Source organism: Talpa europaea, assembly GCF_964194135.1.
Source record: "Talpa europaea genome assembly, chromosome: 6".
Lineage (NCBI taxonomy): Eukaryota > Metazoa > Chordata > Mammalia > Eulipotyphla > Talpidae > Talpa > Talpa europaea.
The window spans coordinates 15,120,852-15,145,206 of NC_140072.1; the positions used below are offsets into that span (position 1 = coordinate 15,120,852).

At 36.6% G+C, this 24,355-nt stretch overlaps 1 protein-coding gene across 3 annotated transcripts in view; it reads left to right on the plus strand.

Moving 5' to 3' along the window:
• Positions 1–24,355, plus strand: part of BABAM2 (BRISC and BRCA1 A complex member 2) — a gene marked incomplete at both ends in the record, with an annotated part of 352,443 nt that overhangs the window by 114,725 nt on the left and 213,363 nt on the right. For all 3 annotated transcript variants that reach the window (XM_084235977.1, XM_084235976.1, XM_084235978.1), the window contains one exon: positions 1,105–1,179. In XM_084235977.1, coding sequence (XP_084092103.1) covers positions 1,105–1,179 — 75 coding nt within the window. The remainder of the gene's footprint in view (positions 1–1,104; positions 1,180–24,355) is intronic.

Below are 24,355 nucleotides of genomic sequence, written 5' to 3' on the forward strand. Positions count from 1 at the left end.
TGAACTTGTGCTGCAGAGGCAGTGGACTGCTTTACAGTGCAGTGCTTAACCCCTTGTGCCACCAGGGAGGCCCAAGGTGCTCATTTTTTTTAAGGAGGGAAGGCAGTGGAGATATTGAGAGCTCTTCAGTAGTCACAGTATGAAAAGGATAGAGATCCTCTCTTCAGAGTAGTTCTAGAGCACCCCCAGATCTCTCTGTTGTAACGATATGTCACTGAGACCCAAAATGTCAAAATTCCAAACTGAGCTGCAGCTTGTAATGAGAGAGGCTGGGTAACTTAGGACTCCACCTGCTCAGCATCCATCTTTGTTGTCTTTGTAAAGGTTCCCTGGGACCCCTGGGTGTCTGCATGACTCAGTTGGAAAGCTCCTCTTTTAGACTATGATATAGTTTAAAAAAATGTGATTACTTAGACTTTTCCATCATAAAAATTACAAGAGAAACTTTCTTCTCTCTTAAAAAACAAACAAACAATTACTTACAACTTACTTAAATGTGTTCAATTGCTAAATTCCTGGATATCTTTACTATAGAATCCAGTTCATAGAGAAAATCACTAACAAATATTGGTTGATGATAATGATGTTAAGAGATTAGTGGGTAAATTAGATCCTCACTTGGGGGGGCACCACTGCTTTATCTGGGTAGAAGTTCGATCTCTGTGTGTACTTCCAGATGCACTATAAGTGCGGTGATCAGTGTCATTAGCTGGTGGGTTATAAATATTAGTGAAGTGGTCTGAATGCTTTAGTAAAAACAAATGAATCTAAGGACAGATCTGTCGCTTTTGTTTGGTTAAATCATACCTTAATGTATTCTTTTTATACTTTTGAAAAACAAAAAGGTAATACTACTGTGTTATAAGTTTATTGCACATTTAAAATGCAGATTTAAATTCTAATTGTGCTTTTTAGTAACTAATAATTTAATGCTGCTTTTGATCCTCCCCCACTCTCCCAACCTTCTTTTCTCACTTCATGTTAGGAAACCCAAATTGAAGATGCCTGCATTTTGAACAGGTTGAACTTGTGGCCTTGCCTATAATTGTCACTTCATAATCTATTTTTGATTTTAATCTTATTATTATACCTTTCTTTCTACAGACTGGTGAATTTTCAGCTCGTTTCCTTTTGAAATTGCCGGTGGATTTCAGCAATATTCCCACATACCTTCTCAAGGTAACATATATATATGGTTATCAGTATGAGATTTATTTATTTATGATTATAAGAACTGGGGTACAATCCAGAGGTATGGGAGGTGAGAGGATTCACCAGAGACAGAGTGGGGAACAGAACAGGCAGATGGACCTAAGTACACTGCTGAGGGGAGCAACGGGTGAGTCAGGAGAGGTCTGCTGCACCATGGGGGTTGCTCCCTGGCCGGGGATTGTATTCGCTCTGTAGAGGCTACGGTCAGCTTCACAGCACTGCGCTCAACCCTTTGTGCCACTAGGGAGGCCCTTTTTTAGTAATTATTTAACTGAATATTTGTGTGATGGCTTTGCTGGCATTTTGTTTAGATGCTGAATTCTACTAAAAAATAGTTGTTGCGTGAAGATCCATTTAGTTATTTTGTTACTTAAAAGCTGAAATAGTAGCTGTAAAAATGCAAAATGAAATTTCCTGATCAGATAAAGTTAGGTTAAATTAAATTAAATATTGGGGAAGAAATCACCATTGTTTAATAATCTTATTGGGATGAAAGACTCACAGAAGTGGCCCAATGCGCAGGCTGCCTGTAGGGAGAAGTGTGTGTTGTCAGTGCTGTGCTCAGAGCATTCTTGTTTGTACTATATTAGCACTGATCCCAGTTGCCTTCAATGTTAGGCTGTTTTGGAGAGACTCAAAATCCATTTAAGCCAGTGTATATGGATGGTTTTCTTTAAAATGTGAGATAAGCAATGTCTGACTTGGGGAGTAGCTATTTTGGGGAAGGTATGTAGATTCTTTGCAGCCAAGAGGTGGAATCCAGTAGATAGGCTATGGTTAGACCAGGGGGCACATTCTGAGCAGGAAGCCTAAAGACAAAGACCTAGGTTCACTGTAGGTGAGGATTTTGATTGTGATTTAAGATTTCATTGACTCCTCCAGCCCATATTTCAACCTGTAATTTCATAACTTTAGTCCAATGTAAGTAAAATTTCTACCCTCCTAATCTGATGTGTTTCAAAGGGTTAATGGGATTTGTAACTGTTTAGAGGGAAGGCAGAATCCTTGTACAAGTTTTCCTGCATGCTTTATTAGTCAATAAATAATAATAGTTTTTAATCTCTTGATAATGATTGGTAGTCTAGTCTGGGGGAATATAAACTATAGAGCATAATAAAGATTAGGGACCACTTTTTTTTTTATATATTCCAGTCAAGCAGGAAAAATTATTTTCTTATTCCCTAATTAAAAATGACATTTTTGTGCCTCATTAAACTTTCATTTTTAGTTTCCAGCTCACTAGTTTTCTACTCTTTACCCAAGGATTGTGAAATCCAAGTGAGGATGGAAGGCAGCAATTTATCTTAGTTTCTCTACACTCCCATTGTGGAAAATATACATTTAGATCTGTGATTACCAAGAATAATTAATTTGGCTTTAGCAGTTAATTCTGTTGGAATGACTAATAGTTTCCTTTGAAACTATTAGAACAGACTCATTCACTTCCACATAGCTCTCATTAACACTGTTTCTACTCATTTGAAACCGAATTCAATAGTATATGAGAGTACGTTATTCATATAGTTACTTTAATTCACAGTTTCCAGTTACACTGTGTTTGCTTTGATTCATTGGGCCTTACCAGTTTGAACGGCTGTTAGATTTATTTGAACTTGATATCACCTCTGTTCATGTTCTTAAGGTTCAAAGGAGAAAAATGTTTCTCGGGTCATAATCTACCTAATTTTTTTTCTTTTCAAAATTAAATTTTTTTATTTTCTATTTTAAGAGCTCCATTATATTACTGTACTTTTTTTTTCCATGCCGGTCAGATAGGAGAAAGGTGGAATCAATTTGGCAAAATTGGAAAGCTCCTCACCCTCACAGAACTACTAGGAATTGGTTTTCTCTAGCTGAAATGCCCACACTGCAATGCTAATGTCTTTTTTTTTTTTTTAGATTTATTTATTTATTTATTTATTCATTCATTCATTCATTCATTTATTTATACATACAAGCACTGGGTACAGTCGGAAGCACGGGAGGGTGAGAGAATTCACCAGAGCCAGAGCCGGGAGCAGAACAGGCAGAAGGACCGAAGCACACTGCTGAGGGGAGCAGCCGGCGGCAGGAGAGGTCTGCGTGCCATGTGGGACCCTCCAGTGGCTGGGCAGCAGCCGGGGATCGAACCGGTGCTCTAGAGGCTGCGGGCAGCTTTGCAACCCAGCGCTCAACCGCTGCGCCACCGTGGAGGCCCTGCAATGCTAATGTCTTTCTGGGTGTTTAGTTCATGTGAAGAGGGCAAAACAATGACAAAAAACGGAGAAACTCTTGTGTGATACAACAGAAGAGAAAACTCTTGTATCACACAACAGCAAAAGCAGACAAAAACCCTCTACGTAACCTACCTGCCTGTCAGAAGTAACACAGAATATCTGTTGAGGGTTTTTGATCTAATTCCTAAAGTTGTTTAATCATAACCTTGGAACATTTGGTTATACTCTTAAAATGAAGTTTGCATTAAGAACTGATTTACATATTATTTATATTTGAATAAATGTAAATGTTCCTAGTCTAATTACCTGGTCTGTACCTGATAGCCTAAATACCAAAAATAAATTCCATAAGTTCCTAGGGTTAGGATATTTTTCACTTTATCCAAAGGAATGGAAGGTTAAGTAGAATTTTAAATATTGAGATAGCTTAGAGTTTGACTCCATACTCTCACTTATTGACTACAGTGGAATTTCATTACACTATGATGAAGCCATCATCCTCTTCTAAATTTTTATTACCAAGTGTACCTGTTTATTCATGAATAGAATTCTTTGATGTTAGAATGAAAAAGCCATCAAATGTTCAGTGCTGTGATTTTGCCTAATATGCTCTCAACATATATTATAGTTTCAATATAGGATAGAGTCAGTTTATTCTGAAAATGAAGCCTGACTTCAGAATTTGAATTGTATTCTCAGTTGAGCTAAGTCAAACAGTTAGATAAATAATTTATATAAGACCTCAGTCAGGAGAAAAATTCTTGTGTATTATTTAGGATCCTTTATTTGTGGATGGTAGGAATCCAGTGCACAACAGAATAAACTGAAAACAGATCCCATGCTGGAAAGTCTACAAATAGGCCAACTTTCCCAGGTCTGTCAGCTGGTATGTTTATGGGGAAATTACTGAGATAATACAAGTATTCACTATACTTACTATAGAAGGTTTGTTTTGTGTGTATACATTTTCTCATAAGGGAGAGCCTGTTATTAGACTAGCTAGTCATGCTGCTTTTAATTATTATTTAGGTTATGATGAAAATTGACTTGTGTATATTCTTGTCTTTATTCTTGTTCTGAGAATTAGTGAACTTAAGAATATAATGATAAGTAAGAAAGCTTTTTTTTTACCCTCTGGAAAATCATATTCCATAGTGAAATAACTAAGGAAAGGTTCTAAAATTTTTATCATCTGAATAGGAAGTACTCAGAAACTAAAATTACAGTGTTTTGGGGAGGGGAGACACTTGTAAACATGATGTGTGTTTGAATAAGCTTCTTAAAGCAATGAGCCAATTTTATTCAGAATATAGTGAAGTTAAAATCCTATAATTAGGACCCCTATCAGCTGCATCATACAAAAATATCTAGGAGAATTGCTGGATCTCATTGAACTAGAAGGCTAAATAGTAGTTATTTCTTGCTGATAGTGGATATGACATATATAACCTTTCAAAAAAATCAACATTGCTTTTCTTTGTTGATAAGACCATATGGTTTACATTGTTGCCTTAGTCAGTATGGACTGCTATAACAGAGTACCATGGTCTGGGGTGACTTAAACTAGATGCTTATTTCTGATATCTTCTGGAGGCTGGGCTTCTAAGATGAAGCCACCAGTAAAGCTTCTAGTTGTGTATTCGTCTTTACCAGCTGAACAGGGAGTTCATAGGGCTTGCTTTCTGGCTTCTAACAGTTATCCTCTGTCTGTAATCTCACATGGCCAAGAGAGATCATCCCTCTGGCATCTCTTCTTATAAAGCCACTCATCCCTTTCAGAAGGGCTCCCATATGACCTGATTATTTCCTGAAGCCACCTCCTTCTTCCCGCCTCCAAATATTGTCATATTGGGGATTAAGTCTTCAATAGAAGACTTTTTTTTTTTTTTTGGCAGGAAGTGGAGGGGCTAAACATTCATTCCAAAGCAATAGTCTAAATAATTGTCAAATTGTCTCTAAATTTAGGTATCTTTGAGCCCTAACCCAGATGAGAAGTAAAATCATAACCAATTTATTAGGATGAAATGCCACTATTATATTTTCGGCCTTGTCAAGTTGACACATAAAATTAACCATAGTACATTCTCTTCATTAGCTTCCTAAATTTGTGACTGGGACCACTAATTTAAAGATAAAGATAAGTTATACTTAAATGTATAACTTAATAGAGAGAGCATTTAGACTTATATTTTCAGGCATTCTAAAGCATAGAAAGTATATTTTTAAAAATCTGTTCTTGTGTTTTTCATTAGGGTGTATATTTTGATGTCTATTTTGTTATAGTGTGTACCAGAATTCTATTAGAAATTTCTACTAGAAATTTATTTCCACCTTGATTGCTGTCATGTTGCAGCGATAGAGACCCATCTGAAGTGATATGGTTCTCTGAGATTATTTTAGGAGTCATTTTTGGAACCAAGGTAAGTTAGGGCAGATAAATTAGGGCTTCTGTTTTGCATAGTTTTACATAGGGAAACTTGTAAAAGTAGTTAAGAAGTTCCAAGGGCTCCCAGGGTCCATTCAGCTCTAAATCCAGTTAACTCTAAGTCAGTGGTTCTCATCCTGGCTGCAGATCAATTCTGGCCCTGTCTCAGGTCAATGAAAATGGGACCTTGGGAGGTGAGGTCCACATATCCTTTTCTATTTTGAAGGTCCCCTAGGTAATTACAATGCACAATCAGGGTTAAGAACTTAATTCAGTATTGTGCAGAATTCCACGTTGACTTAAAGTGATCCTGAAATCTGTAGAGAACTAGACAAACCAAAAAAAAAAAAAAAAAAAAAAAAAAAAAAGGGTGATCATTATCCCCCAATATCTTGTAGTATACTTGATAAGTATAATTAACAAACAAAAAGTAGTTAAGTACTAATTTGTTTGCTGCATGTACAGTAGGACTTAACAAATGTAAAGATTGTGGTAGATTATAATGGTTAGAGAAATCTTTGTGACACAAAGATTAGGTGTAAGCAAAACCTCTCAAGAGGCATAGCTTTTGAACACTGGAAGAGGGCTAGACAGCTCAGGTGTGTCTGATCCTGTGGTTGTGGTGGGACTGTGTGGTCACTCTTGATTTAGGGAACAGGTAATAGTCTAGGCTGGAAGAGAACTTTTTTTTTTTTTTTTTTTTTTTTTTTTGGTGAGACCCTCGCCGGCAGCCAGGGAACGAACCAGCACTGCTGAGGCTGCGGGCAGCCTCAGCCCAGCGCTCAACCGCTGTGCCACCAGGGGAGGCCCTGGAAGAGAACTTTTTGCAAGAGCATAGTGAGAGATAAAGTTGGAAAGATGAGTTGGAATGATCTTGAATACTTGGGGAATGATTTCAGATTCCATTAAGTAAGACATCTTATCTTAATTTCTTTATTCATGGATTATCATGGTATAGCTTCCTATTTTATTTCTTTGCTCATTGCCTCCCACACCCCAGCCTCTTTGAATGTTATTGCTAGAGAAGTCTCCTTTAATCTTCTCTTGGAACAAATAATGGTTTCTTATTGGATTCTGCTTCTCGAGCCTGCCCATCCATACGGTGCTAGTTTATACTGTTCCCCATCCTGTGTTAGTAATCTGAAAACAGGCAGCTCTCCTCACTATTCTGCTAGTGCTATAAGAATTCCCAATGTTGTCGCTTTGCCCTTGATCTTCCTCTTAGCTCTGATATCTCTACTCTTTCATCTTTTCCTAGAAAATTTACTTAATTGACATAAAAATAAAGTAAAACCCAAAGAAGTTCAAGTTGCTTGCCCAGGGTCGTAGATGTTTACTTGTAGCTGTTGAATTACTATCTATCTTGATTTTGGCACCTGGGCTTAGTGAGGGTCTAAGATACTAGGTGGAGAGAAATGGGATCTTGAAACCAAAGTGATCAAATAACTATGAGAAAGCCAAATCTTGAATTTGGAGGCTCCAGCATAAGAGGAATGTGGTATAGGTTGATGGAGTCTTAGAACTCCTAAGTCCTAGGTGCCAGATGTTTTTTTATTTAAAGGTTAATGAAGAAAGGAATGCTCAGATGCCATTGAATAAACTAGAATAGCACCAAGAAAAGACACTTGATTTGGGTAATAAAACTAGAGTGAACACTTCAGAACAAGTCAGGATAGAGTCCAGCTTGTTGTTGTTAGTGAGCATGTGAATGACTAGGAAATATACTCACTGGGTGTTTGACAAAATGAGTTATGGAAATGGGATGAAAATTGAAAAACTGAACAGATCAAGTGAAATTGTTAAAGAGAAACGATGAAGATGACAGTATACTGGCCAAAATAACCAAAAAGAAGGCTTTTTAAGAAATGGTTTTAAGTCATGAAATACTTGAATATGACAGTCTTTCTGGTCTTCTCTGAGCAGATGAGGGCATGTCACTGGGAAAGCCGGTTTGAAGTAGCACTATCATTCTTTTATAAGTCAGAAAAACAGGTAATGGCATGAGTGTTAAGAAAGTGTGTATGGCAGTCACATTCTGCAGCATGTCATCAACTGTTGAGTTTTGATAAATTTGCAGTTTTGCAATTTCTCATTTTCACCTTCCCTTAGAAACGGAAGAATTTTATATTCTGTTGACCCAGAAGAAGAGAACTAGGCTGATTGCTCTCTCTAGATTTTTATTTTTAAATGAATACTTGCATTTTCCTTTATTTGGAATTACTTATTTTATATTTACTAGGAAGGAAACTAGTAATTCCCCTAAAATATTCTCTTTATTTAAAATCCAACAAGCTTTTTACAGTGATATATACTGATTATAGCTATTTCTCAGCAGTGTGAGATAGCAAACATTAAAAAGCCCTCTGAACATAATCAATGATTATAAATTCAAAGTCTGACCTCACAAAGTTTTTTTTTTTTCTAAGCCACAGATTAAATGATGCCTCAGAATTGAGGACTTTTAGTTTAGGGAATTTTTTGGGTCTAGTAAAGTCATACTTAATAAGCAAATTTTAGAAATAAAGGCTGCTTTAACTCACTCTTGTGAAATCTGATTTTGAAGCAAAACAGTTGTCTGGTGCTTGAAAGACCATAAAGAATTCACAGGGAACCATCATTATATCTTAAAGGAAATAGTTTCTGTCTAATCAAATGGAGTGGCCATACTTTATTTTTTTTTTATTTTTTTTTTAAAAGATTATTTATTTATACATGCACTGGGTACAGTCAGAAGCGCAGGAGGGTGAGAGAACTCACCAGAGCCAGAGCGGAGAGCAGAGCAGGCAGAAGGACCGAAGTACACTGCTGAGGGGAGCAGCGGGCGGCAGGAGAGGTCTGCGTGCCATGTGGGACCCTCCCCTGGTGGCTGGGGAGCATCCGGGGATCGAACCGGCGTCGCAATGGCTGTGGGCAGCTTCGCAACCCAGCGCTCAACTGCCTCGCCACCGGGGAGGCCCCAGAGTGGCCATACTTTAAAAAGACAGGAACGCGTACCTGGGAGAAAGTGCAATAAAAGTAGGATGCTGTTTGTTCCTGTGTTAAGTCTGATTTATCATGACTAAATTTGAGCCAAAATTTGCATTTGAGAATTAATCATAAAGAAAGTGGGGAATTTTTCCTTTTTTCCTTCATTCAGTATGGTAGCTCTGTTTTCATTTCATTGTCCTTGTCCCATCTCCCTTCTCAAGAGAAAGAAGCAGAACTTAAGAGAAAAATACACTGTAGATCAAGGGCCCCAAAAGTCTTTTCTAAAGGGCAAAATTGCAAAATTTTAGGCTTGCAGGCCATATGGTCTCTGTCACAACTACTCAACTCTGCTGTCAGAGCATGAAAGCCGCTACAGACACTATGTAAATGAATGAGTGTGGCTGGGTTCCAATAAAACTTTATTTTCAAAAACAGGCATTGGGCCCATTTGGCCTGTGGGCAGTTGTTTGTCAATTCTTTTTCTACATTATAGATGGCAGGGATATTTTTTCACAAAGACACCTGAGGCATTGCAGAAAGGTAAGTATAGGGACATGGTTCAGTGAATGTGAGTAGTTTTTATTTTTTTTTATTATTTTATTTTTCTAAGATTTATTTATGCATATAAGAGCTAGGATATAGGCCAGAGATACAGGGGGTGAGAGGATTCACCAGAGACACAGTGGGGAACAGAACAGGCAGACCGACTGAAATAACACTGCTGAGGGGAGCAGTGGGCGAGACATGTGGGTTGCTCCCTGGCACGTTGGGGATCAAACTGGTGCTGCAGAGGCTGTGGATTGTTTCATAGTGCAGCGCTCAACCCCTTGCACCACCAGGGAGGCCCTAATGTGAGTAGTTTTTATACCATGGTCTCTTGGTTTTTATTTTATTAGCACCTTTAACTTGGTTGAAATGTTCTTCCCTTCTTTCCTTCCTTGTTTTCTTCCTTAATTCCATCTTCTCTCCATTTTAAAATAATCTGTTAGTAACATATAATTTACTGAATTCTCTTCTAAGGCTTAGTTTTTCTTACTGTTAAAATGTAGTCAGTATGATTCACCATATTAACAAAGTAGAAAAAAAGACCATATGATTGTCTTAATAGACACAGAAAAAGCCTTTGACAAAGTTGAACATCCATTCCTAATAAAGACTCAGAAAACCAGGAATAGAAAGGGACTTCCTCGGCCAATAAAGAGCATCTTTGAAAATCCTACAGCTAATATTGTACTTGCTAATGGTGAAAGACCAAATGCTTTCTTCCTAAGTTTAGTAATAAGACAGAAATATTTACTTTTGACAGTTCTTTTCTAAACTGGAGGTTCCAGCCAGTTCAGTTAAACAATAAAAATATGTATCAGAAGTTATTCAGAGTGGAAAGGAAGAACAAAACTGTGTTTATTCTCTGATGATCTTGAATGTCTATGTAGAAAATCCTAAGGATTCTACAAAAAGGCTTCTAGAACTAACAAGTGAATTTTATAATGTTGCAGAACACATGGTTGAAATATAAAAATCAAATGTGTTTCATTACTGTAACAATCAGAAATTAAAATTTTTAAAAATATATCTTTATAACAGTATCAAAAATTTGAAATACTTTGGGATAAATCTAACAAAAGATGTGAAAGACCTGCATTCTGAAAACTAGAAAGCACTACTGAAGAAAACTAAAAAAAGACCTGAACATATGGATTTGCCATGTTCATATGTCAGGAGACTCAATATTGTAATATATCAGTTCTTCCTAAATGGATGTATAGATCTGATTCAAGCCTAGCAGGTCAAAATCCAGCAGACATTTTTTTTTTTATAGATTAGCAATCTGATTATAAAATTCATTTTGAGAAACTAAGGGACTAGATAATAACCAAAACAATTTTGAAAAAGAAGAACAAAATTGGAGGGCTTGCATTCCCTGATTTCAAGATCTATTATGCAACTACTGTAATTAAGATGGGAATTAAATGGTGTTAAAAAGACAAAGATCGGTATGGATTCATGCATACATGGACAGCTGATGTAAAGACAATTCAGAAGTGAAAGTATGATCTTTTCAACAAATTGTGGTTGAACAACTAGATATTTATACCCCCCCCCAAAAAAAAAAAAGGAAGAAAAGGAACTTTAAGCCTTTGAGCCATATAAAATTTAAATGTAAAACCTAAAACTACAAGATTTCTAGAAGAAAACAAGCTAAAACCACACTAAAGCTATTTTTAAAATCTTAGTTTTAAGTTCTGCTATACTAAATAGCTACATAAATGAGCTCTTTCGGTTTTTTTTTTTTTTAAAGATATATTTATGTATACAAGAACTGGGGGGTAAGCCAGAGGTGTAGGGCTGGGGTGAGAGGATTCACCAGAGAGAGTGGGGAGCAAAACAGGTAGACCTACTGAAATATAATGCTAAGGGGAGCAGCAGGTGAGACAGGAGAGGTGTGCTGTGCCATGTGGGTTGGTCCTTGGCCTGCCAGGGATCGAACTTGTGCTGCAGTGGCTGGCAATAGCTTGATAGTGCTGTGTCTTTAACCCCTGCTCCACTAGGGAGGCCCTCTTCGGGTTCTCAATACTTGTGAAAAAGGGGTCCTGAAACCAAAATGTCTGAGAGTAGCTGCTGAAGATGATAGTTTACTGTATGTCCTAGTGGATTCACAGCAAAAAATAACCATCTGCAGTTTGTAATATGCTCAATAAACCTTCTCCTGCATCATCAGTCATAATAATTGTATTGAAAGAGTATTATCATCTCTTACCAATACAGAGTAACTCTGAGATCCTCACTGACTGCTCTTTAAAATCAACCCTACTCATTAGCTCCCAACAGTATCACTGAATGAATACTCAAGTTAGAGATCTACACAAATCTAAAGTGTTTGTTCTCTTGGATTTCTGCATCTGCTGTTCTGAGTTGTGAATCACATCTACCTATTTATTCAAAGAGTGTGTGTGCTTTAATATCACAGGTAGCATTTCAGACAGGAATTTTGGTCAGAATTTGGCCCATGTGCTACACATACTTATTTTTAATCCTTGTTGCCACCTTCTAAGGTGGTACCATGGATACATGTTGTTGTCTGCTCAGCACCTCTCTTCTCTTTCTTCTTGTAAATAATAATCCATTTTCTTTCTCTACACCATTCCTGTGATTCTGGTAGGGTTCTACGTTACAGTGTCCCTTCTGCCTGGAAGAATTAGTCAAAGGGCTGAATATATCATCTAAGCTGATTCAGTCAGTCTTCCCTAGAACATTTGGAAAATGAAATAGAAAGAGAAAAGCTTTTTCTTTGCTGTGATGTTTATAAATTGGAGTAGATTGAGCCCAGGACTGTAGACAGCCATGTGGGAAAGGCCATTTAGATCAGTACTGTCCAGTAGAAATAGTTGATATAAACCACAAATATGAGTCACATATGTAATTTCTAGAAGCCACATTAAAAAACTGAGACCAGGTGAAATTAGTTTTATTAATATGTTCTATTTAGTCCATTTTTTACATTGAACTATTTCACTATGTAATTGCATTTAAAATTGTTACAAGATATTATATATATATTTTGTGTAAATTTTTGAAATCTGGTGTACGTTTACTCTTTACCACTTCTCAAATCTGACTGGTCATGTCCAGATGCTTAGTAGCCACATGTAGTTAATGGCAACCACATTGGACAGTGCAACCCTACACAGTGGGAGTAAAGAAAGCCAGTATGGAAAAATAAACAAAGGTGAAAAATGCGTTCAGAGACAAAGCGCATTGTTAGTGGTGAGGTTTTTGGTTTTAACTCTTGAGGTTTGAGGAGCTGTCTTAGCTTTAACTCCTATAACCAGCTGTTTTTTTGAATCTTTGAACTTCTCCCCATAGTTTTCCAATAAATAACCTTTTTTTACTTAAGTGAGTATGATTTGGGTGTCGGTCATTTAAAATGAGAAAAATATTGACTCATACAAGAAGACTTTATTACCTTTTTTAATTTTTTTTTTTAGATGAGGAAACTTATGCTGAGAAAAGTGAAATGGGTTACTCAGGGTTATCAGAACTGAGTTTGGTAGGACCAGTTTCTGTCCAGTCAATCACAAAAGATTTCCATGAAAGCAAATTGGGTAGTAGGCCCTTTTCTCTACATAAAGGAATGGAATGTTCAACAGAGTTCTTTCTATCCTCTGATATAATGGAATTATGAAAATACTTCTTTTTTGACAGGAATTTTTTGTTGGGAATGCAGAGTGATCCTGTTGACAACCATCCCCACCCCTTTGTAAAAAGTGGCATTAGCAAGTCACTTGGCAGTGGATGGGAACCTACTTCAGTCCTGCATAATCTGCTGTGTAGACTGGTGGAGAAATTCAACCTTGTTTCATTTGAAATATATTGTAGCCTGTCCAGGAAACTTTATGAGCGCCTCTAAACAATTACATCATTAAAGAGCAAGGCTTATGAGCCCCGTTAAGACAGTGAGATCTGTCTTTCACCCTGAATAAAGTTAGGCTAATTCTCATAATTTTAGAATGATTCAGTCTTTTCCAGTTGCCATAACTCATGTTGCAAAAAACTGGGAATCAATATGAGGCTATTCTTTTCTGTTTTTCAGAATCATCCTTTTGAGTGATTGCAGTACTCTAACATTTAGTTGATTGATAGTTGATCTACTTTAGCAAATTGTCATAAACCCATATGCTGAGAATTAACATGAACAAAGCTGAAGTCTTTATGTCAGGAGACTCAGGCAATCCACGATTAGAGTAAGAAAAGTTGGATTTGATGGCAGATAGCTAAAAGTTCAACTTTATTTACCTCAGCACACTCTCATAAGTTGCATTATTAGACATTAACATGACAGCTGAAAGCATTTTCACTTCAGTAGGTTGTGTAACATGAAGCTACCCAAAAATCTACAAAACAACACACACTGGTTATAAGTGGAGATCTGAACCTGCCATCACCATCATATCTCTCACTTAAAAATTCCTTCCAGGCCTCTTTTATGCCAGGTATTATATACTTTTTAACAAATAATAGATTAACTTTCAGAATCTTTACATTCACGATCCTAACACACTGCCCTGGCTTCTCATCCAGAGCCCTACACCTGGCAGCCAATCTTCAGAGCCCAAGAACTCTGCTCATGAGGTACCAGCTGTGATAGGAGCCCTTCTTGGATCTGGCTTTGCTTTGGCAAGCCTGAGTAATCTGCTTCTTTCCTTTCTTAGATGTAGGATGTAGGAAACCACATCCATACACACTCCAGGTTTGGAAGTGCTCTTGAGGTAGCCAGCAAAGTTGTTTCTTGACCTGGGTGGTTTTTTTTTTTTTTTTTAAGGTGTTTGCCTTTTAGTAATTCACAAAGCTTTAGATTTTTTTATTTGGTATAGGTTTCCATATTTATATTTTTCAATAAAAGGTAAGATAATAACAACATACTGAATGTAGAGTGTTTCAAGGAACTATGTATCTCCATTTGCTCTGCCTAGTCTCATTTTTTGCTAAGAAACCCAGTGCTGTGCGGTGTGTAATATTGAAAGAAAACCTCCTTCAGGACTATTTTTAGAAAGGCACTTATTGTCCACTCAGCACATATTTGTTGAATTCTTGTTGTGAGTAAGGCACTGTTCTGCAGCTGAGGGTAGCTGTTGGGAACTTGATCAATGTGACCTGTGTCCTCGTTGGGCTTTCTAATCATATCTGACGCCACAGATTAAAAAGGCTATTTGTTCTTTACTAGTCTGTTTTGGAATGTCGTCTTGAAGATTTGTGTTTATATCTGACATTCTTCCTTGTAGACATTTTATCAGTAGGTAGTCTATTTCTGCATAGGCAGTTTTTCCAAAATTTAGTCACTTGAAACAATAAACATTCATATGTCCTAGTCTCTGGGTTAGGAATTTGGGAATGACTTAACTGGGAGGGTTCAGCTCAGATTTCTCATGTGGTTATTGTCAGGCTGTTGGCAGTGACTGTAGTCATCTCAAGGTTGAACTGAAGCTCAAGGATGTGTTTCCAAGGTGACTCATTCATGTGGCTGTTGGCTGGAGGACTTAAATCCTCATCCCTTGGGCCTCTCCATAGACTGCTTGAGTGTCCACACTACATGGCACCTGACTTCCTCCTGAGCAAACAGTCGAGAAGAATGAGAAAGGAGGAAGATGAAGTGCCTTTATGACCTAGAATCTGCAGTTGCAGATTGTGTCACTTCCTTTCATTTGCTTCATGAGAAGTGGCTTAAATCCTCTCCACTCTTAAGGGAAAGATTTGTGGATGTTTGTGACTCTACCACAGGTGGTAAGTAGGTGAGGTAGGGAGATGGAAGGATAGATAGATAGTAGGATCTTCATTTAGTACACAACAAAGCGTTAAGGTTTTAAAAGAGACGCGGTATAATCAAAAAGTGTCCCTTAAGATTTCTGTGCAGATGGCACAAAGAGGCAGAGGTAAAGGTGACTGCTGCAAGCTAGGAGTGAATTGATACACTGAGCAGTGTGAGAGAAGGAAGGGCTCTCTGTAAGTTTAAGCTCCTTATGGTAGAATTAGTCTAATACACCTTTTGTATTTCTCTGCACTTTAGCGTAGCACCTGGACAATAGTGCATTCGGTAAGAATTTGCTCTTAAAAATTTTTGTGTGTATATATACAATGATTTAATGATAACGTAGATAAATTCTTATATTTATTCAAGTGAACTTTAATTTTTCTACTGGTGTTTTAAAAGGAACAATATGATCAACAATTAAAGCAATTGAAACCTTCAATCTAAAGAAAACACAAAAGCAAATAAAATTCTAGAACTCATTCTATTTTTATTCAGTATGTACATTTTATTTGGTATGATGAGACTAGTCTAATAAAGAATAGAAACAGACTTCTGATTATGTAATAGCCTGCAATTATTTTTATGGCTATTGCATTCCAATCTGCTTATGCAGTATTCATAATGTACATGTGTAGCAAGGGCACAGCATACAAGTTCTGACAATCTTAATTGTAAATCAGAATCAAGTCACGCAATGTAACATTTGTGAACTTGCTTGGCTGATACAGACAACCTTTGTTGAGAATACATAAAATACTAAGTTTTTAACTGTGGTAGATTTGGGGTCTTAAGTTCTAAAATTTAATTACCCCCTCACACTGTAATTAATTATGCCACAACATTTTGATATTGGCTTAATTATAAAGATGGGGAAAACTCATATTTACATTTTGGAAAAAAACAAAATGTTTTAAATATTGTATGAATGTGATGAGAATTTGAGCAGATTATGGCTACAAAAGATTATGATTCAGCCTGAAAACATAACCTATGGAAAATCATCAACTGTGCAGAATGAGCTCTTACAGATGACAGATCTTACTAAGAAAACTTGCCAATAAGAGAGAGGATGCTAGAAGAAAAAGAACCCCATTGACTTTCAACATATGGCCCCAATACTGCCATATCTTATAGTGTGTAGTGAATAGCAACCTAAAATAACTGGGTTGATAAAAACCAGAAAAATGAATGCATGAATTTTAAATATTCTGCTCTGATATTTTTTTCACTTTTATTTCAGAGAATGTTTTTAATAGAGTAAGTGTGTACGTGGGTATACGTATGAGAGTGACGAAGGAGTACAATTTAATTATATTTTCACCTTTCAGGTAATAGAGAACTCTGGCAGACTGAAAATGGGGAAGAGTATTCTTGTTAATGTACACATTAATGAGAATATTGTCATCATCTGTTATCTTCATTTTTGTTTTTCTCAACTGTGCACTCCCTGTGTTTGTTCATTTCTTCCCCTCTAACCTCTCCATCCACCTCCTCTCTTATCTCGTTGAGCTACTACTTAAAGATTATCTGCTTTACTTCCTTAGTGTTAGGCAGATTATGTCTTATGGTGATTATCTCAAGTATTCATTTTCACTTCGTTCACTGAATATGGAGTACTTGCCATGCTCCATGCACTGTGCTACAAAAACTTACAGTTTCTAGGTCGAATTTGTCTCTTGTATTTCCATGTATTTTTGGAATATAAGGGGTAAGAGAGTTATATAGCACATTAAGTTTAGAGATCAAGTCTACTTCTAGTATTTGCTTTACTGACCTGGAGCTGATTTAGATAGGCATTCCCTCTAGGGAGCTCTAAGTTTCTCCCCCACCATGAGAACTGTGGTGAATTTAGAGAAAGATTGACCCAACCAAGATTGACCACTGCCAAGTAACTACAGAGTAGTGGGTAAATGCGCCACACTAAGGTGTCAGTATTCTACCTCTGCTGCTGACTAGTTGTGTAGCTTGGTAACTTCATCTGAGAAAAAAAGAAGGTAGAACTACCCTCTGAACTACCCGACTTCTGAACCGGGTTGTGACAATTAAATGAGATAATATATTTAACTGGCTAGTTCAATGACTGCCATAGATTACTCTGTAAAAGTTATTTATATCTTTCCTGCTACTGTGATTGTTGTCACAATTAATTCTTAAAGTAACAGGACAGAGATTTGCTAGTTACTAATTGCTATGATTTACATAAGACATCCTAGCCTAAATGTTTCCAGTGTCAAGTGACCAAACTAAAACATTTTAGTAAAAAATTTAATGTCATTTAGTCAGGGGGATGTACAGTGCCTCACAAACAGGGGAACACTCTTCCAAAGGGATTTGGGGTGTTAAAAAGCAAAATTCAACTGAGTAAATTTGAAGATTTGACTTGATTGCTTGAATCAGGAGTTACACAGCATCCCCTATGTATCTTTCCTATGGAAAGGAGCTCCAAAAAGCTGTACGAAAGGAAAGTTTTTATAGCAGAAGGGGATGTGATAAGAAAAGAGGGAGCTCTTTCATGTAAAGTCACATTCCTGGGGAAGATGGATTCTATCAGTGGAGATAGTCCAGAGAGGTGGGTGGGGCAGAGAAGAGTAGAGGGGTGGGAGGAGAGCTCAGTGGAGTGTGGTGGAAGGCTGTGGGTATTTTGGTGGTGGGAAAACTATGGTGACCGCACCTGAAGGGGGAAATCCTATACTGTGAAAAAATAAGCAGAGGTGTCAAAAAAAAAAGGGGGGGGGGGAATTGGTGGACACAGAATACATTGAAAACTTGCTTATGAAGTGCAGTCATTTATAATGTTCAATTTTGGTCACTTTCAACCTAAAATATGCTTTCAGTGTGGCTGTGCCATGCCGTGGTGTTCTGCCCGTGCTTTCTCCATGCGGAGCTGGCTGCCATGCCAGTCGTTTTTTATTGTCATTAGTGTATCTGAAGGCCCCAGTTTTACTCCAGTAGCGATGGCCCTTTACTGCTTCTTTATCTGTCTGTGATTTCACTTAAGCCAACACCCTCATCTCCTTCCACAACCCTAAATCACAAATGAATTCAAAGGGCAGAATCTTGGAATTTTATTTCAGCTAGAAAATTGCATATGTGGTATTTCCATTGGAGTTGAGGCTGGTGAGGTTGATACAGACCAGATCTTGAATGTGCAGAGAGCAGACTGCATTTCATCAGTTTTACTCTTCAGATCCGTTTGAAGTGGTAAGCAAAGAAATAAGCATCATCCGTTACCACAGCTTTAGTTCTGGTAGCGCAGCCATGACAACAAAGTCCTTCTCTGATCCTGACCTCCTCCCTAGGACTCTAGTCCCTGTTCCAGCTCAGGTCCCACCTAAGGTTTAGGACTGCAAATGAATTTTCTGTGTTGGATTTTCATGTTGGGAAGTGAAATGCTCTCCTTCCACTAGCGTGATAGTCCCCTCAACTTTTAGATTCTCCCTTGATCCCTGTTAAGTTATCCTTTTCTTTGATTTATTTATGTGTAAATTCAGATTCCGAACCCTTTCTTTTACACAGTTTATTTTATTTAATTTAAATTTTGGGCAATATATGATCAGTTGTGGTTACTGTAATTCTCCTACCACCAAAGCATTTTTATTGGAATTGTATCAAATCTGTAAATTACTTTGGGAGGATGGTCATTTTGACAATGTTGATTGTTTTAATCCATGAACAGGGAATATCTGCCCATTTCTTTGCGTATTTTTCTGGTTTTTTTTTTTTTAAACAATGTTTTATAATTTTCCTTAAATTGGCCCTTTACCACCTTTGTTAGGTTTATTCCCAGGTATTTAAATTTTTTTTTGGCACATTGTAAATGGAATGGTTTTCTTAATTTCTTCCCCTTTGCCTGATTGTTTGCATGTAGAAAGGCACCTGCTTTTTTTGTGGATTGATTTTGTAACCTGCTACTTTACTGAACTGGCTTATTGTCTTAATTAAATTTTCCATGGATTTTTAAGGGTTCTCTGAATATACGATATCATCTGCAAATAATGATAACTTTTTTTTTTTCAATTTGGATTCCTTTTTGGTCATTCTCTTGCCTGATTGCTCTAGCTAGGACTTCCAATGCTATGTTAAATAGTAGTGTTGAGATTGGACATCCTTTTCTTGTACAGGATCTTAGTGGAAAGACTTTCAGTTTTTCTCCAGTGAAAATGATGCTAGCTGTGAGTTTGTTAGATGTGGCTTTTATTATATTGATATATGTTCCTTTTATCCCAAGTTTTAAGGGCTTTCATCATAAATGGATGTTGAACTTTATCAAATGCATTCCCTGCATCTGTTGATATGGTCATATGGTCTTTATCTTTCTTTTTGTTGACGTGGTGAATTACATTGACTGACTTTCAGATGTTGAACCATCGTTGTGTCCCTGGAATAAATCCCACTTGGTCATGGTGTGTAATCCTTTTGAGATATTGTTGGTGTCAGTTTGCTAAGATTTTATTGAGGATTTTAACATCTGTATTCATTAGGGATATTTCTACTTTTGTCTTGTCTTTGTTTGGTTTTGGTATTAATATGAGATTGGCCTCATAAAATGCCTTTGGAAGTATTCCTTCTTTCTCAAGTTTTTGAAAGAGTTTGAGCAGCGTAGGTATTAGTTCATCTTTGAAAGTTTGGTAGAACTCACTTATAAAATCATCTGGTCCTGGGTTTTTGGTTTTTTGGAAAAGTTTGGTTGTTATTTCAATTTCCTTGCTTGTATTGGGTTTGTTCAGGTTTTCTATTCCTTCCTTATTCAGTTTTTGGTGATTGTATAATTCTAAGAACTTGTCCATCTCATCTAGGTTGGTGAACTTGTTTGTATATAAACGTTCATAGTAAGTTCTTCTTATCCTCTGGATTTCTGGTGTATCTATTGTAATTTTTCCTCTTTCATTAATGATCCTTTTTTTTTTTTTTTAAAGTTTTCTCCCTCTTTTTCTTTGTAAACCTAGGTAGGGGGTTGTCTATTTTGTTCATTTTTCCAAAGAACCAGCTTTAGGCTTTACTTATCTCTTATACTATTTTTTTGACTTCTATTTCATTATTTCTGTTTTAATTATAATGATTTCTTTCTTTATACTTGCTTTTGGGATTTTTTTTTGTTCTTTTTCTAGTTCTTTGTGATAAGAAAGTAAGTTGTTTATTTATTTATTTTTTGTTTCTTAATGTGAGCTTGTATTGTCATATACTTCCCTCTTAGTACTACTTATGCTATGTCCCATATCTTGTGGAAGGCAGTGTCCTCATGTCATTTGTCTCAAAGTTTTTTTTTTTAATTTCTTCTTTGATTTCCTCATTAGTTCCAGTGGTCTTTCAGTACTATGTTATTTAGTCTTCATATAGCAGAATTTCCTTGCCTTCTTTTTGTGGTTGATTTCTAGTTTGATACCTTTATGATAAGAGAAGATACTTGGTATAATTTCAGTCTTCATGTTCTTGTTGATATTTGTCTTGTGACCCAGTATGTGGTCAATTTTGGAGAATGATCCATGTACACTTGAGAAGGATGTGTATTTGGGCTTTGGGAGGTTCAGTGCCTTGCACTGTTAAGTTCATGTGGTTGAGATCTTTATTTAGGGCTATTGTGTCCTTGTACATTTTTTGTCTCATTTATCTGTTCATTGGTGAGAATAGGGTGTTCAAGTCTCCTGGCACATATGTGTTTTCTCCAACATCTGTTTTCAGCTTTGAAAGTTACTCTCTAATGTGCTTTGGAACGCCTTCGTTTGGGTGGTGTATGTTGACAAGTGTTAGGTCTTCCTGATGTATTGTCCCCTTACCATTATGTTGTGTCCCTCCCTGTCTCTTGTAACTCTGGACTTCTGAACTCTTGTTTAGATGTAAATTTTCTTTGAAAATACTAAACTTTATCTATACTTTTAGCATACATTTTTTCTAAATAGATATTGAGACCAGACTTCTGCCAAGATTTTTCAGGAAAGGAATATCTGAGACACACCAGGAGGAAAGAGGATAGTTTTTGAAAGAACTCCTCTGGGATAGTCCTAAAGTACTCACAGGGTTTCCAAATTCATGGACCATTGGGACCACATGTGGACTGGATCCTAAAGATTTTCCCTAATACTCAGATGCCAGCTGTTGACTTTGTCTACCTCTATTTTTAATACAAACTGTACCTATTTCAAGTCCTAGCAAATGAACATTTTCCTTGATCACAATGGACCTAGCAAAATATGCTGGAACCCACAGAAGGCTGCCCCCCTCCCTTTTTAGATGCAGAATAACGACCTTCAGGCTCTGAACAAATTAGTGACAGAGCTATATATAGCAGCTTTGGGGCCCTGTCCCTGTAGTAAACAGCAGCTCCATAGAACAAAATGGTATATCTTCTCAGCAAGGAAAAGTCATACTTGCTTAAGGTGAAAATAAGGTTAAATTTAGAAGAGCATTATGTCTTCCTCTTAGTATTTCAAATTATAGCTACTATAAAAACAAAGACTGTGTGTGTGTGTGCGTGCGCGTGCGTGTGTGCGTGTGTGTTCAGGTATATATACACAGACGCAGACACACATTGTCTTTTTTAGAGGCCATCACCTGCTCTTGTTTATCATGTGAGTCTTCATGTTCTATATTTTTTGACAGATATGGACAAATCACTTTAAGTAATTGTCGAAATGCATTATGCAGTATTTGCTCCTGTACTTTAGAAGTCATTGCAGGAGGCAATGAGCATTCTTTATGATTTGCGATTTCTGTGACTATAATAGGATTATTTTGATTTTATTTAAATAAGACTATTTCCATATTGTCTCATTTTTTCCTCATATACTTTTATATATTTTTTGTTTTTTTTAAAAGTTTTTATTTTTTACGTCATTGTTCATTTTTAAACAATATTTGCTTCTCCCCACCCCCTCAGGTGTAGTCCCCATAGAATTTCCTTCATAAATGCACCTGTGCACCATCACCACAGTCCCCTGTGCTCCTCCCTCCCTCCCTCTGTTTCCCTCTTCCTCTTCCTCCTCCCCTACCGTATGGGAAATGTATATAGTAGATAATTAAGTTTAATTGAAATATTTTAAGGCAGAAAATTTTGTTACTGTTTTTGTAAGATTTTATCTATAATTATTAGTTTTTGATTTGCAGTTGAATTACAAACTATATAAATGTCAGGCGTACATCTTCATCTCCATGAGTATAAAAGCCTCACCTCATCTGCCACTGATATTCTGGTACCATTTCCACCATCAGGTTGACACTGGAAAATTTTAGATCAAAATTGTTGATCTAAAATGCCACCTGTTAAGTAATGTAGTTTCCAGTTTATTTGAAATTATTTAAATCCTAGATGAACACTTAATATTTGTAATAGAGAATTTCATCATTTCAATTTGTTTTCTTACTTTGTATGAAGGTATTTCTACACCATAAGCTCTTCAAGCACAGATTCAGCCTTACTCATCTTTCTATCATGAATACCTAATTCAGATAATCAGCAAGTGTTTATCATCTCAACCATATTCTTTCATTAAATGGAAATTGGTTGTGGGAGTAAATGATTTAGAAATCTATAAATATTTTTTTACATGCTATCATTTTTCATTTTCAGGGACTGAGTAGACCTCTCAGCCTTTATGTTTTGGAGACAAACACTAAAATTACCCAGAGCTTTGCCTACTAACAAGTAGACAGTAGAAATAAATATAATTAATCGGAGTGGAGAGACTGATTAGTTATAAAAGTTCATAAACGTTTATAACAACAAATCATTACCTATATTTGACTAGTCTCTTACAGCCTGTGTAAGTAAAATTTTTTCCCTTTAAGGACTGACATTTTAAGAGAAATCAGTCATGCTTTGTTCCTATATGTTTTATGAATTTAAAATATTTTTATAGTGTGTATAAGATGCTATTAAAATTGTGGTAACTTTTGGCTTTTATTCCATAGTATAATTATCCTTGATTACAGACTTCAGAAGAGGTACTATATGGAAGAACTGTTTATCTCACAAAAAAATTCACATAAGATCCTAGAACTTATATTCTAAGAATAAAGCCTATGCTTTCTGAAGTATTTAAACCTAAATAAATGCTATTTCAGAGGCAGATTTATTTGAGGACAACTGTTGCTGGTTTTGAAGAACAGATAGTCTCCAGGATGGCTTGTTGTGAACACCCAGAATGCCTGACAGTGCCTTCTTTGATCATATCACTTCAGTTCCTACCCTCCCTCACGTTCCCTCAATCCCACTTAAGACAATGCTCAGGAACTTCCATAAAGGCACCATATTATAATTATCAGACTTTCTTTCCTTAGTACTCTAGGTTTGTGTTAAATGTACTTTTCATGCAATTCATTATTATGTCAAGAAAATGAAATACAGAGAAGAATCAAGGATGACAGGTAGGTTTTTGTCCTGAGTAACTGGGTAGATGGTAATGTGTTTGCTGAGACAGAGGACAGGGACTGGAGAAGAGTGCATATTTGGGGTGGGTGGGGTAAGTCATTGATCAAATAGTCCAATTTGGACACTTTGTTAATTTGGGGCTACCTATTAGACATTTGGGTGGGAATATCCAGAAGATAGAATATGTAAGTCTAGAGTTCTGAAGAGAGGTTGATGTGGAAATACAAATTTGGAAGTGTTTATACTGAAGACATTATTTATATTAGTTGGAATATCTGAGATTACCCGGGGAGTAGGGGAAGAGAGTGAAGAGTCCCAAGGAATATCGAGAGTCATGCAGAGGAGAAGCAATCAGTAAAGGACAAGGAGGGTTGCTGAAATGTAGAAAACTGAGGAGCAAGTAGCAGTGCAGAAGCCAAGCGAGGAGGTATACCAGAAGAAAGCCTGATCAGCTGCCTCTAGTGCTGTTGAGTACTGACTCAGAGGAAAACAAAGTGTTAAAATTATTATGACTACCGGCCTATTCTTCATCCATCTATTAATTTATTTGTCACTTAGTCATTAAACTGGTGATTCTCAACTTATTTACAATATGAACCAATTTTTCATTTCTTATTTTTATGTCAGATGAACATACAAATTGACATTGAACTCTCAATTCACATAAATAAATCAAATAACTATTAATCCCAACTTCTCTAGCAGCTTGCTTTCTAGTATAGTTTCATGTGGAGAAATTTGCAAAAAGAAAAATAGCAATAAAAACCATTTCTCAGAAAGCTATTAAGTATGCCAAAGTAGTCTCAAGACAGAAATTTCAGCATAGTGGATAATTGGGAAGGGGATCTGAAAGAATAGGAGAT